This window comes from Lethenteron reissneri, chromosome 46, assembly GCF_015708825.2.
Source record: "Lethenteron reissneri isolate LAM-NWPU_2019-01 chromosome 46, ASM1570882v1, whole genome shotgun sequence".
NCBI classification, from domain to species: domain Eukaryota; kingdom Metazoa; phylum Chordata; class Hyperoartia; order Petromyzontiformes; family Petromyzontidae; genus Lethenteron; species Lethenteron reissneri.
This window is the reverse complement of record NC_083824.1, coordinates 9111103-9124389: the sequence shown is the minus strand read 5'-3', so window position 1 is coordinate 9124389 and position 13287 is coordinate 9111103. Positions and strand designations below refer to the sequence as shown.

Genomic DNA, 13287 nt, shown 5'->3' with positions numbered 1-13287 from the left:
AACTGACCTAGGTACTCACACACTGCTGCGTTTTCCAGCCGTGTCCCTCCGACAGATATCTCTGATGGTGTGCGTATCCACCGCCCATTTGCCAATACACTGCTGGATGGAGTCTCGCTAGCCATGGGGATCTCCTGACGCCAGCACCAGGGCTAATTCAACATGATCAAACGTTCATGCTGGGCTCACATGTTACAGTCACATCTATGGTGACAAAACTTCTCATCTCATTCGGACGATGCATACAAAACGATCAGGTTGAAGGTTGATTCATCGTTCACCGATTCACAAGAGTGACTCGCTAACCAGCGGCCAGTTCCCTCCTCATCACTCTTCTATCTTTACTCCCGTGGTTACTGTTCCCGTGAGCTTCACTCATTGATTCCTGCACCTACACGGAGGACTTGTACTCTTAGTTCTTTCGGTGAAGTCACGTAGGTAAAAAATGAAATTAATAAAAATAAAACAATAAAAATCACCACGTTTCGGAGACTTGTGTTGCCTCCGAAACGTCGTGATTTTTTTTTTACCTACGTGACTTTACCGAAAGAACTAAGAGTATGAATCCTTGCAGTCACGAAAGCTTCAAACGGAGGACTAGGTCTACCAGACACCCACCGTGTTTCATCTCGTCCACACTGTGTTCCACCACAATGCAGGTCACAACACACCGACTCACTCGCCAACTCTTTCGCCAACTCACTCATCCAAAATACAGATTTAGTTTTTTTGGGTTAGATCGCGTAAATGATTTTTTGCCCACGAAAGCCTACGTGTTAAACTCACTCACTCACCCACTCACCACACTGCAGGTCACAACACTTATCTTTCTGCTTTTCCCCTCGTACTGCTCCACCCTGGAATTCCCTCCATTCGTCTCTCTGTCCATGGTCTCGTGACGTTGTCCAATTCACGCAACGTACGAACACGTCTTCTACCACTTTGATGGTGCTGTTTTTTTTGTTCCTGGTCCCTTGTCATTTTGGGGTCTTTGGGCCTGTGCTGAGTGACTGTGATTTTTTTTTTAAACCCAATATATCCAACACTACGGAGTGTAATTTAGCTTCATTTTAAATAAATTACGAGTATGTTAATTGGCAGGCTGGTTAGATATCACTGGCCACCAGGGTTGCCACCTGCTCTGATCTTTCCCAGAATAGTTCGATATGTTGAGGCGACTGCTGATGTGCTGGGGAAACTGTAGTCTTCCCAAAGTCCCAGTTTTTCCAGCTGCATACTATTACACATACAGTGCTCCCCACCTTCAGTCCAGCTCCTGCGAGATATTATTATTATTTCCGTCATATGTCCAAGTTTTTTTGCAGCTCAGAGGTGGCAACTACGAGTGAACAAATCCACACCCCATGCCTTGAATATTTACACCTACAGCCCTTTTTACCAATCGACTGTTGGCACGTCCTGTTGTTTGTCTTTGCCACTGATCCGTTTCGGCGGATTCACAGCACAGTTCGGTTAACCACCGCGCACCGTCGCTTGACCACAATTCTACCGGCACGGCACTCTCACCGTGGACGCAGGTCGGCAACAACCGTGCCACCCTGCGCCACCCAGCATCGAATGCCGCATTACGCTCCAAACCGTCGCGTTGACCCCGACAGTGCAATTCGTTGTTGTTGATGGTGGTCGTGGCGGTGGCGAGCGGTGGTGTGGCGTTTAGCGCTACGCACCCGGCGACCCGAGTTCGATTCCCACTCACGGCCAACACCGTTGACGATTATCTGAACCGGCCCTGGGCATCCCCTAGGTCGACTCAAATGAGTACCTGGTGCAGTGTGTAAACATCGCCGCCAGGGAGACAAAGGCGGCTGGGCTTGGTGTTGGCCACCCACAGCCTCGTGTGCCGTGCCGGCCTTCATAAGTGCTACTCACTTACAGCACTTGCCCCAACAGTTTGTTAAGGATATACGGGAGATCTTTGTCTTTTGGTTATAAGTTGACTTTCTTTAACCAGGTGAGACCCACGATGGGTCATATATGCAAGAGTGGCCTAGCTCACCAAAAAGACAAACGTAAAACATATAAATAAATAATAATCAGCAATGAAGCTATTAGCAATCGGAACAAATAAATAAATAACCCCGCTGCATCTCACGAGGAGCAGAAAGCAGTGCAAAGATAAATCATGTTAAATCGGAGCTAAATATGACATTCCCTGCAGCGCAAATCAGCTGGGTCAGATTACCTCCGGATTAGCCACGGCGCAAACGGCAAAACAATCAGCCCCAGAAACATGAAACAGATAAGGGTTGACGACCCTGGTACTAATGTGTAAAACAAGGCCGTAGCCATGGAGTCAACATTTGGGGGGACCAAATCTTCCAGGGGGTCGAGGGTCCCCCCCCAGAAAAAAAATCTAAATTTGAAAACTCATTTCCTGCCTAAAATATTAAAAAATTCTCTAACACATGGGATGGACTTAAACTAATTTTTTTACAATAATGTCTAATAGTGTATTGTATTACATTGCTGTTTTTTTCTTTTTTACTTTTTCTTGTTTCATTGTATGTAATGGCAGAGATTAGGGATTCATAAAGTACAACCACAACCACACTCATATAAACAGAAATCTATGCATTGTTATATGAAGACAAGTCCAGATATTGTGGCCAAGGTTAAGCAAATTGTTCTTTTAATTTACATAGCATTGCAATTTTTTTTATAGCAATATATTGGGGGGGGGACATTTTGAGCATATTTGAATATTGAATATATATTATAATTACGGCCTTTGTGTAAAATAACATGGACATTGGTCAAAGGCAAAAGTGGTGGTGGTGGTAGTGGCAGTGGGTCACGTGGTAGCATTGCAGCGGTCTTCATGCCACCGTTGCCGCGTGTGCCGCCGCATTCATTACCGCTAATGATCTCTCACGGTGTGAGCTAGAGGGGCTCCAGCGCGCGCGTGTGTTCGGTGAGTCACCCCCCCCCCCCCCCCCAGATTTCCATGGCCCAGTTAGGCATTACCGGTCGCTAACCATTAGCAGTTACCACGAGCTAAAGACAAAGACCACCAACCCCTCCACCCCCGTATCGCCTGGAACAGACTGTAGGGGCAAGTGCTGTTAACGAGCACCTATGAAGGCCGGCACGGCACACGAGGATGAACACCCACGCCTCGCCGTCTTTGTCTCCCTCGTGGCGATGTTTACACGCAGCACCTCGATTGATTTAAGGCTGAGTCGCCTTAGGGGAGGCAGAGGACCGGTTAAAATATTCGCCACTACCACTCCCCGTAATGCCAACCGCACGCACACGCGGAACTGCATTAAATTTTAATCGTATCCAGCGTGTTCGAGGATTCACGTTTGGGGCCGTCCATAAATGACGTCATGCGATTTTGGACAATTTTTGACCCTCCCCCCCCTTGTCACACGGCATCACAAAAAGTCAGACCCCCCTCCCCTCAAATATGACGTCACAAAGCTCTGCCCCCCCAAAAAACCATGTTTCCATTTTGAAAATAAAACATGCTTCAAATCTCGATTTAAAGCTTTCGCGACTGCAGGGATTCATCTTCTTGGTTCTTTCGGTAAAGTCACGTAGAAGGGAAATAAATTATAATAAAATAATAAAACTAATAAAATAATTCTCACGACGTTTCGGCCACAACACAAGCAGCCGTCCTCAAGTGAAGAACAGGTCTGTCGGGAAGACAGTGTCTGCCTTCCCGACAGACCTGTTCTTCACCTGTTCTTCACCTGATGACGGCTGCTTGCGTTGTGGCCGAAACGTCGTGAGAATTATTTTATTATTTTTTATTATTTTATTATTTCCCTTCTACGTGACTTTACCGAAAGAACCAAAAAGATACTTCAAATCGCTTTAAACTATTGTCATTGTAGTGCGTATTTAATATGGCGCTGCACTCTGATGTTGTAGGAGAAAACATTTATAAAAAAAGTCTATTTAATTAAGTAGAACGTGTTGTCTATATTTATTTAAAGTTGCGCATTTTGATGTGACGTCACATTTCTCAAACCCCCCCCCCCCCTCGTCACACATCGTCACAAATGTCTGCCCCCCCACCTACCTAGGTGCGTGACGTCATTTATGGACGGCCCCTTAGACATTTTGCACATCACAATAGCCTCACGGTATAAGGCATGCGTCGTTTACAAACCAGACAGCGAATAGCGGGAGGGAGGCAAGCAGGGAGCGTTGCGTGTGGGAGGTGAGTGGTACCTATTTTACCTGCCCTGGATGGGAAGCATGGAGGGAGGGATGATGGGCTGAGTCAACCCCCTAAGACCGGCAACGCATTTGAATTCGCAACCTTCCGATTTCGAGTTACTCGCTCCGCAGTCGAACCACTCCGACTCCACCACAAGGGCAAATCGCGTGAGGTCGCATAACACCGCATGGCACGACGACGCACCATCACGCACACCTGCCAATGTCACGCGAAATCACGGATCATCGTCAGATTTGCACGAATCGTCACGTGCCACCATCATATGGCTCCATCGGAATCTTTAGAATGGGAATTTTTATTTTTTGACTGGAGGAATCCGATGAGCTATGAAGCTTATTTTCAAAGATGTCCAGTCGTTGCAGGGTCAGCAAGTTACAGTAACTTTTGTTTATTGTATTGTTGTTGTAGCGCGCTGACCAACACCCCTACTGGGCATCTGCGAATAAGAGCTTCTTATAATAATAGGGTTTCCCCTTTTTTTCTGGCAACAAAACAGCTGTGTTAAGATGTTTTAACACCAAACTGAAACCTTTTGCAAGGAATCATGTCTGCATTAACCACAGTTACTTGTGGTGAAAATACAAACAAAAAACATGCTCTGACATTATGTGCATTTTCTTGGTTCTTTCGGTAAAGTCACGTAGAAGGGAAGTAATAAAATAATAAAAATAAAACATAATAAAATAATATAATAAAATAATATAATAACGTGACTTTACGTGACTTTACCGAAAGAACCAAGAAGATGAATCCCTGCAGTCACGAAAGCTTTAAATCGAAGTATGTGCATTGTCTTTTAAGCTGATTGGTCCACACAGAGACAGCTTTCTTGAGAGCTATAGGGGGCCGTCCATAAATGACGTCACGCGATTTTGGCCGATTTTTGACCCCCCTCCCCCCTCGTCACATTGCGTCACAAAAAGTCAGACCCCTCTGAAATATGACGTCACAAAGCTCTGCTCCCCCCCCCCCCCCCCCCCAAAAAAAACATATTTCCATTTTTAAAATAAAACATGCTTCAAATCACTTAAAACTATTGTCATTGTAGTGCGTATTTAATGTGGCGCTGCACTCGATGTTGTAGGAGAAAACACGTATTAAAAAGGAGGCGTTGGAAAGCTGAAATTGAGCATAAATTCACTCGAAAATATTAAACATCTAACTAAAGCTGCAGATGTTTAGAATATTATATTGAAATTCTCTTATAATTATAAAATATTAAAAGTAATTATAACTATAAAAATACTTGAAACTTTGTGGTAGAATGAAGAAAAATGGAGAGTACAATTATAACAATCACATATTCATTCCACATAATGAAAAGCCCTGGTAGAATCATTAGAATCAAAATGTTTAATAAGAATCATCCAAAAAAATGACAAAATGTATGCTTCTCCATTCTCCCATGGAGAAGCAAAATGCTCCTTCATGGACTAAATAAAAGGTGACCTTAGTAAATTTAAATAATCAAATAATTAATCATGAAAAGTTATCAAAATTAGTGTTTTTTACTGATTGGCCGTGTCGGGTGGTGGAGGGTTACGACACATTTATAAATAACGCGATCTAAACCCAAAAACGTTGATTAGATTAGTGTTGTTATAACAATTCCATTTAATTAACATTTATTTAAAGTTGCGAATTTTGATGTGACGTCACATTTCTCAAACCCCCCCTCCCCCCCTCGTCACACATCGTCACAAATGTCTGACCTCCCCCCCCCTCGGTGCGTGACGTCATTTATGGACGGCCCCTAGTCTCAAACAGTGTTAGACCAGAGGACGCCAAAAGGCGAACAGCACAAAGACAATGCCACTATCAGGACATTGAGAGCTCGGGGTGAGCAGCTACATCATGGGACCTCCTTTGCCAGTGTAGGGGTGTTAAAGAGAGGGCCCGTTATGCATGGCAGCCTATGGAAAACAAACACAGTGGGCGGGGCTACGTAAGTGCACGAGGAGGTGCCCTCTACGACGTCCGAGCCAGACACCCTGGGGGGGGCTGGTTCGAACGTTATGATCCCCCGGGGCCCCACCCCTCAGGGAGGGGTTGGGTATAAAAGGGGATGTTCAAAGGGCTCGAGTCAGTTATGTTTTAAGCTAAGGGAAGAAGACTGAAGACGTCTTAGATAGAGCCCTGGACTCCCCTAGTTCGATGTCCTTTTCAGGGCCAGACAGGACTGAGCCAGCGGCGTGGTCCCGAAAGCCAGAGCCGGTGCTCTTGTAAGAGCTGGTCTGGAACTCCGGGTACCGGGCCCGACTTACCAGTGTCGGGCCAGATAGCCTCCCCTAGCCCAGTAGTGGAGGACTCGGGGCTAGGACAGAGCTAGCTAGGGGTGTATTCCAAGTTATACGGGTGAGGGGGCCGATACCCCCTCGAGTGTTATATGCCCACTGTCGTATTGTGAAATAAATATACGTGTGCCTCAACCTCGGCGTCAAGCGTCTTCACCGGTACTTCACCAGTATCAAAATCTCCATATATTAAAAAGGCAAAGTTGTGATTATGCGACTGTTCAAAATGTTTAGCGTACTTCCCGACATGCAACAAACTTGAAATTTGCCATCTGGGTACTTTCCAGACTGTACACCATGCACAAATTATAAAAATGCACTTTATATTTTTTTGGGGGGGAGCTCAATAATGCATGTAATTTTTTGCACGGCAAGTGAGCTGTGACTTCAAATCTGTCACGTGACCCGCGCATGTGGAAGCGTAACGCATTGTAGTGTAGTGGTTAGTGCGCTGCACTACGAACCCGGCGACCCGAGTTCGATTCCCGCTCACAGCCACCACCGGTGACGATTATTTGAACCGGTTCTGGGCCTCCCCTAGGTCGACTCAGCCTCAAACGAGTAGCTGGTGTGGTGTGGGAACATCGCCACTGGGGGTGTGTTTAATCCAAGTCCCGGGCGAAGCCGGGGTAGTACAGCGAGACTAACAAGTAAACCCGTAAAAACAAAGTTTTTCATTCTAAATCCTTTATATGCGTGGCGGCTAGAGTCCTCTCGTCCTCTGGCTTGAGATGGCTGCAGTCTATGGGTCAGATGATTGTCTGCCAGTATTAAGCAATTGGTAATTAAATATTTAATTTGTTTTCCCTAAACAGTGTAAAATTTTGGAAAAAAAATTTCACGAAAATTAATTGTCACACACAACGAGTCTGTGTAGAAAATGTCAGCTCGATTGGATCACGGGAAGTGGGTTAAAAAACGAGCGAAAGATTTGCACGGTCCTAAGCAAGCAAGCGAACTTAATATAAAGGATTTAAAATATATTCGCCTGTGGAGGTCGCGGGGATCGATCCCGCGACCTTTGGCATGGGAAGCGAGGGCGCTACCAACTGCGCTACTCCGCCACGGCTTGTGGAGAGGTTACGCTCTCGGCTCCTATACTGTGACGTTCAGCCAAAGCCATGAATGAGTTCTATTTGAATAAATGTAAAATAAAAATTTTTTGCCTAAAAAGTGTAAAAATTTTGAAATTTTTTTTCACGAACATTAATTGTCTGTCACAACGAGTCTGTGTGGAAAATGTCAGCTCGATTGGATCACGGGAAGTGGGTTAAAAAACGACCGAAAGATTTGCACGGTAAGCAAGCAAGCACACAAGCAAGCAAGCACGCAAGCAAGCAAGCGAACTTAATATAAAGGATTTAAAAATAGGTTTCCCACTTTTTTCTGCCACTAAAAAGGGGAAAACCTATTCTTATATTTTGATACTGACAAAGGAGGTCCCATGATGAAAGAGCTTGATGGCTCATCGGATTCCTCCTGCAGTCTAAATAAAGATTCTGATATAAAGACGCTGACATCACCGGTATCATTTCCTTATTACAACCATGAGCCTGTGGTTGAAATTCCACATTCCTATGACGGGATCGAGTTCATCCATGTCCATTTAACAGCCACTGCTCGACTTCCTGCAACACGGTACCTATTTTTAAATCCTTTATATTAAGTTCACTTGCTTGCGCGCTTACGACCGTGCAAATCTTTTGGTCGTTTTTTAACCCACTTCCCGTGATCCAATCGAGCTGACATTTTGCACACAGACTCGTTGTGCGTGACAAATGTATTTTCGTGAAAAAATTTCCAAAATTTTCCACTTTTTAAGAAAAAATTAATTCATATTTAATTTAAAATACTAATGTGATAAAAATGAAACTCTTACTCAAGAAAAACAGAAATGAATAATAAAATAAAACCGATGCCACGCATCTAAAAGATTTATAGTGAAAAACTTTGTTTTTACGGGTTAATTTTATCCACCGTTGAGGACTAAAGGAACGAATATTGATGACCCTTGACCGGGATTTGAACTCACGGCCCTCCTGGTTGTGAGTCAACAGTGCCTGACCGCAGCTCACACGAAGCCTCTGCGTAGCCGACACAAAGGAGTGGTCATTTTTTTGCGGCCAAAAATAAGAATCGGAGCCAACTGTTTTTTTTTCGAATTCGGTAACAACAACAACAAAATACCCTAAATATTTAAAGAGCCGCAATGCATGCGCGTGACGTCACAAAAGCAGTCCGCCTTGAAGAGCCCCAACGGAGCAGGTTTCCGACCCCTGGTCCAAGGCGACGAGTGTGGATGTGTGTACACAACAAGGAGACCCCTTTGTACACACAAGGGGGCATGGGGTGGCGGCGGCTGGGTGGTGGCTGGGGCTCACCCTCGCAATACATTCGGTTCTCGCGTTACAAGCGGAACGACAAACTCCGTCGAACGCATCAGCGTAAGTGGCACGAGGTTACCGACGATGGCGATATGCGACGTGGGGTGAACTCGTGGGTGATGCAGTCCCGCGTGCCATCGCGGGCAAACAGTTGCGTCACCCAGGGCTTCTTGTCGGCCGGGTCGCGTTTGGGGTCATTCGACCCAGGACATATCCCCGCGCTCGTCACAGTTCATCAAGTGAACCTCTCGCTGTGGCTGTGGCCACCGGGATGCGATTTGTCACATTGAGTGGGGTGGTGGGGTGGTGAATAAAACGGAAAGGCCTTCACCAGCCTGCACTGAAGAGCTTCATCCAATAAAATTGACAAATACTGGAACTGAACATAATGCTAATTTGATGCAAATACCATAGCAATACAGCACATGCATGCTGTACCACACACGTACCACAGAAATATACCTTCATACAAATACACTACACAAATATACCTTAATATACCACACATGATGTACGTGTGGTATGTGTATAGATTCCTCCCAATTTGTTTTTATCAAACATACCACACAGGAATATATACAAACACGCAATACAGATATGCCAAATATACCGCACATATATACCCTACGCGCAAGCATAATACCCAATGTTGCCACACACACACACTGCACACGCACACACCCCAAACAGCTGTACCCATCCATCCACACCCGACAGATACACAACTCGGATACACCCCACTGATAGACCACCCATCCACAGCTCTCACAGATACACACCACAAACACCACACACACATACACATACCACGACGCAATAACACATGCGACGATGATGATAAGAAATATATATAATCTATCATAATTGCGGCTATTGCCTGACATGTCCAATAAGCATGATCGCCATAAATTACCTCTCATAGATGATGATGCGACAGCTCTGTGTGACGTTGTTGATATGTGTTCGTAGTGATTATGCAAAGTTGTATGATGATGCAAAGCTGTGTGATGATGATGATGTTGTTGTGACCGCTAAGCGTGGTGATGCTATTGTGACGGCTCATCGTGGTGGTTGTGATGATGGCTCAATGAAATGATGATGATGGTGGTGGTATGACGCCTCGCTGTAACGAGGCAATGGTTCTGGGTGTGTCTCGCCGTGTTTACTAATGCTCTACGATAGCAATCGGAACGTTAAGAATTCGGCAACACGCTGGGACACATGCACACATATGTACAAAGACAAAGACTTTGATCGCCCGCATAGCTTGACATAGAATGTTGGGGCAAGTGTTGTTAGCGAGCACCTATTACGGTCGGCACGGCACACGAGGGGGAGGGTGGTGCTGTGGGTGAGCACCACGCTCGCCCCCCCCCATTGTTTCCCGAGTGGTGATGTTTACACACCACACCAGGTGCTCGTACAAGGACGCGTCAGTTCAGATATTAATCCCTGATGTTAGCCGTGAGCGGGATTCTAACCCGGATTGTCGAGTTCAGAGCGCAGAGAGCTGAGCACTATATCCTTTTAAAAGCCCGTTGGGACAATTGCTGTTAGCGAGCACACGCATATATACAGAGACAAAGATCCCCCGTGTAGCCTTAACAGACTGTAGGGGCAAGTGCTGTTAGCGAGCACCTATGAAGGCCGGTGGGTGGCCAGCACCACGCCCGACCGCCTTTGTCTCCCCAGTGGCGATGTTTACACACCGCTACAAGGTACTCATTTGAGGCTGAGTCGATCTAGAGGAGGCCCAGGACCGGTTCAGATAATCGCCACTGGGTGTTGGCCGTGAACGGGAATCGAACCTGGGTCGCCAGGTTAATAGCGCAGCGCGCTAACCGCTACACCACCGCTCCCCACACGCATATATATACACACACACTGAGACATACATACAGATATACAGAGACACTAAGAGATAAGAGACGTGTAAATAGATACACACAAAGACATGCGCACACAGACGTACACGCACGGGTATACAAAGATCCCCCGAAAAACCAGAACAGACTGTTGTGCAAGAACATTCACATATATATGCGCAAATACAATTAGATGCCCAGATGCACATACAACAAAGACAAAGATCCCCCGTATAGCCTTAAGGTAAGTGCTGTTAGCGAACACGGCACACAGCGCAGCGCCCTAACTGCTACACCACCGCTCCCCAACCACGCAGACACAGAGATATACGATGTCGCCAAAGACACACAGATGTACAGATGTACTACATGTGAACATAGACACGCATACATGCCAAAACACAGGCATATACCGTACACAAATACAGGCATAAACAGACGCACACCTACACAATATACACACATAGACAGGTTCAAGATGCACGCACAAGCATCTAGAAGCACACAGACAATAACTGCCCAGACATCCGCACAGACACACACGTATACCATTCAAACAAATGCAGATGCACACACACAGACACAAATGCACAAACACAGATGCACACATACCCACAGACACAGATGCACACATCCGCACAGATGCGCACAGATGCACACACACACACAAAGACAACGACAAACATCCCCCGTATAGCCAGACGGTTGTGGCAGGTGCTGTTGGCGAGCACCTATGAAGTCCGGCACGACACACGAGGAGGTGGGTGGCCAGCACCACGCCCGGCCGCCTTTGTCTCCCCAGTGTTGACGTTGACACTGCACCGAATACTCAATTTTAGGCTGAGTGGACCTAGGGGAGGCCCAGAACCGGTTCAGATAATCGTGACTGTTGTTGATCGTGCGGGGAAATCGAACACGGGTCCACCGTGTACACGTAGCGCAGTGCGCTAACCGCTGCACCACCGCTCCCCGCCACATACAAAGACAGGCAGATGCGAGATGCACACCCGCAAAGATGCACACACACACACGGACATGCCACATCCATTCACGCACGCACGCACATGGACGCACTCGCACAGACACACACACACACAGATGCAGTGTACTGTTACGTGGATAAAATTGTTGCATCCACCGACCATCCATGGATCCACGGAGCGCCCATTCCAAATGCCAGCATTACTCACCCACGTGTATTCCTTGCCGTACCAATTATACAGCAATTGCCGCCACCAATATAGACAGGGGAGGTGACGGATTCTCACCTGCACAGGTGCATCGCGACCACCACCAGCCTCTAAACCCCTACCTCTAACCCCAGCAAGCAACGTTCCGTAGCACGCACCTCGAACTCCTGCGGGCCGTACACCACATCGGGCAGGGCTGCCATGCCGCCCGCCTGCCCTGCCTGCCCGGCCCGGCCCTGCCCGGCGTGGATTGAGAAAAGAGGGCAGGAGGGGCACGCGAGATGACACGGAGCAGATGCGAGCGCAATCACGAGGATTCCCAAGCGTGCAGATGGAGCCCATGCCTCTTGCCACGCCCACTGTGGGCTCACGGTGACGCCCACCGAGGAGGAGAGCTCCGCCCATCAAGAGCCGTGAAGCATGCACTCCCACACCGCACCCACGAAATGCAACCCCAATTATTTGTATACTCTTGGGTTTTTTCGGTAAAGTCACGTAGAAGGGAAATTATAAAATAATAAAAATAAAACATAATAAAGGGAAATAATAAAATAATAAAAATTAAAATTTCTTCTCACGACGTTTCGGCCACAACGCAAGCAGCCGTCCTCAGGTGAAGAACAGGTCTGAAGAACAGGTCTGTCTTCACCTGAGGACGGCTGCTTGCGTTGTGGCCGAAACGTCGTGAGAATTTTATTATGTTTTATTTTTATTATTTTATTATTTCCCTTCTACGTCACTTTACCGAAAGAACCAAGAAGATGAATCCCTGCAGTCACGAAAGCTTTAAATCAATATTTTTATACTCTTAGGTTTTTTCGGTAAAGTCACGTAGGTAACAAGTAAAATTGAAATTAATAGAAGTAATAATAGAAATAAAATAATAAATCACGACGTTTCGGAGGCAACACAAGTCTCCGTCATCAGGTGGGACCGTCACAGATAAATTTACTGCATCATTACTGCACTTGATGCAGTAAATTTAGCTGTGACGGTCCCACCTGATGACGGAGACTTGTGTTGCCTCCGAAACGTCGTGATTTATTATTTTATTTCTATTATCATTTCTATTATTATTTTTATTTATTTTTACCTACGTGACTTTACCGAAAAAACCTAAGAGTATGAATCATTGCAGTCATGAAAGCTTCAAATCTAGGACCCAATTATTTTGGTGGTACTGCGTTGGCAGTGGTGCACAAACAAAATATAAGAAGACTTTCGGGCAATGTTCCTTTAATTAATGTATTTTTTTTGTTAGCAAGTGCTGTATAAGAAGATAAAATAAAACTAGTTTTAAGTTATCTGCCATAATGATAATGATTTTCCCCTTTCTAGCAA

The 13287-nt window shown here is 46.0% G+C and overlaps 1 protein-coding gene across 2 annotated transcripts in view; it reads right to left on the bottom strand.

Annotated features, from left to right (window-relative positions):
• LOC133354264 (E3 ubiquitin-protein ligase NEDD4-like) overlaps positions 1 to 12233 on the bottom strand; it is a 123463-nt gene extending 111230 nt beyond the window's left edge. For both annotated transcript variants that reach the window (XM_061570970.1, XM_061570971.1), the window contains exon 1: positions 12105 to 12233. In XM_061570970.1, coding sequence (XP_061426954.1) covers positions 12105 to 12149 — 45 coding nt within the window. In that variant the 5' untranslated portion in view covers positions 12150 to 12233. The remainder of the gene's footprint in view (positions 1 to 12104) is intronic.
• Between the last annotated feature and the right edge of the window lie 1054 nt (positions 12234 to 13287).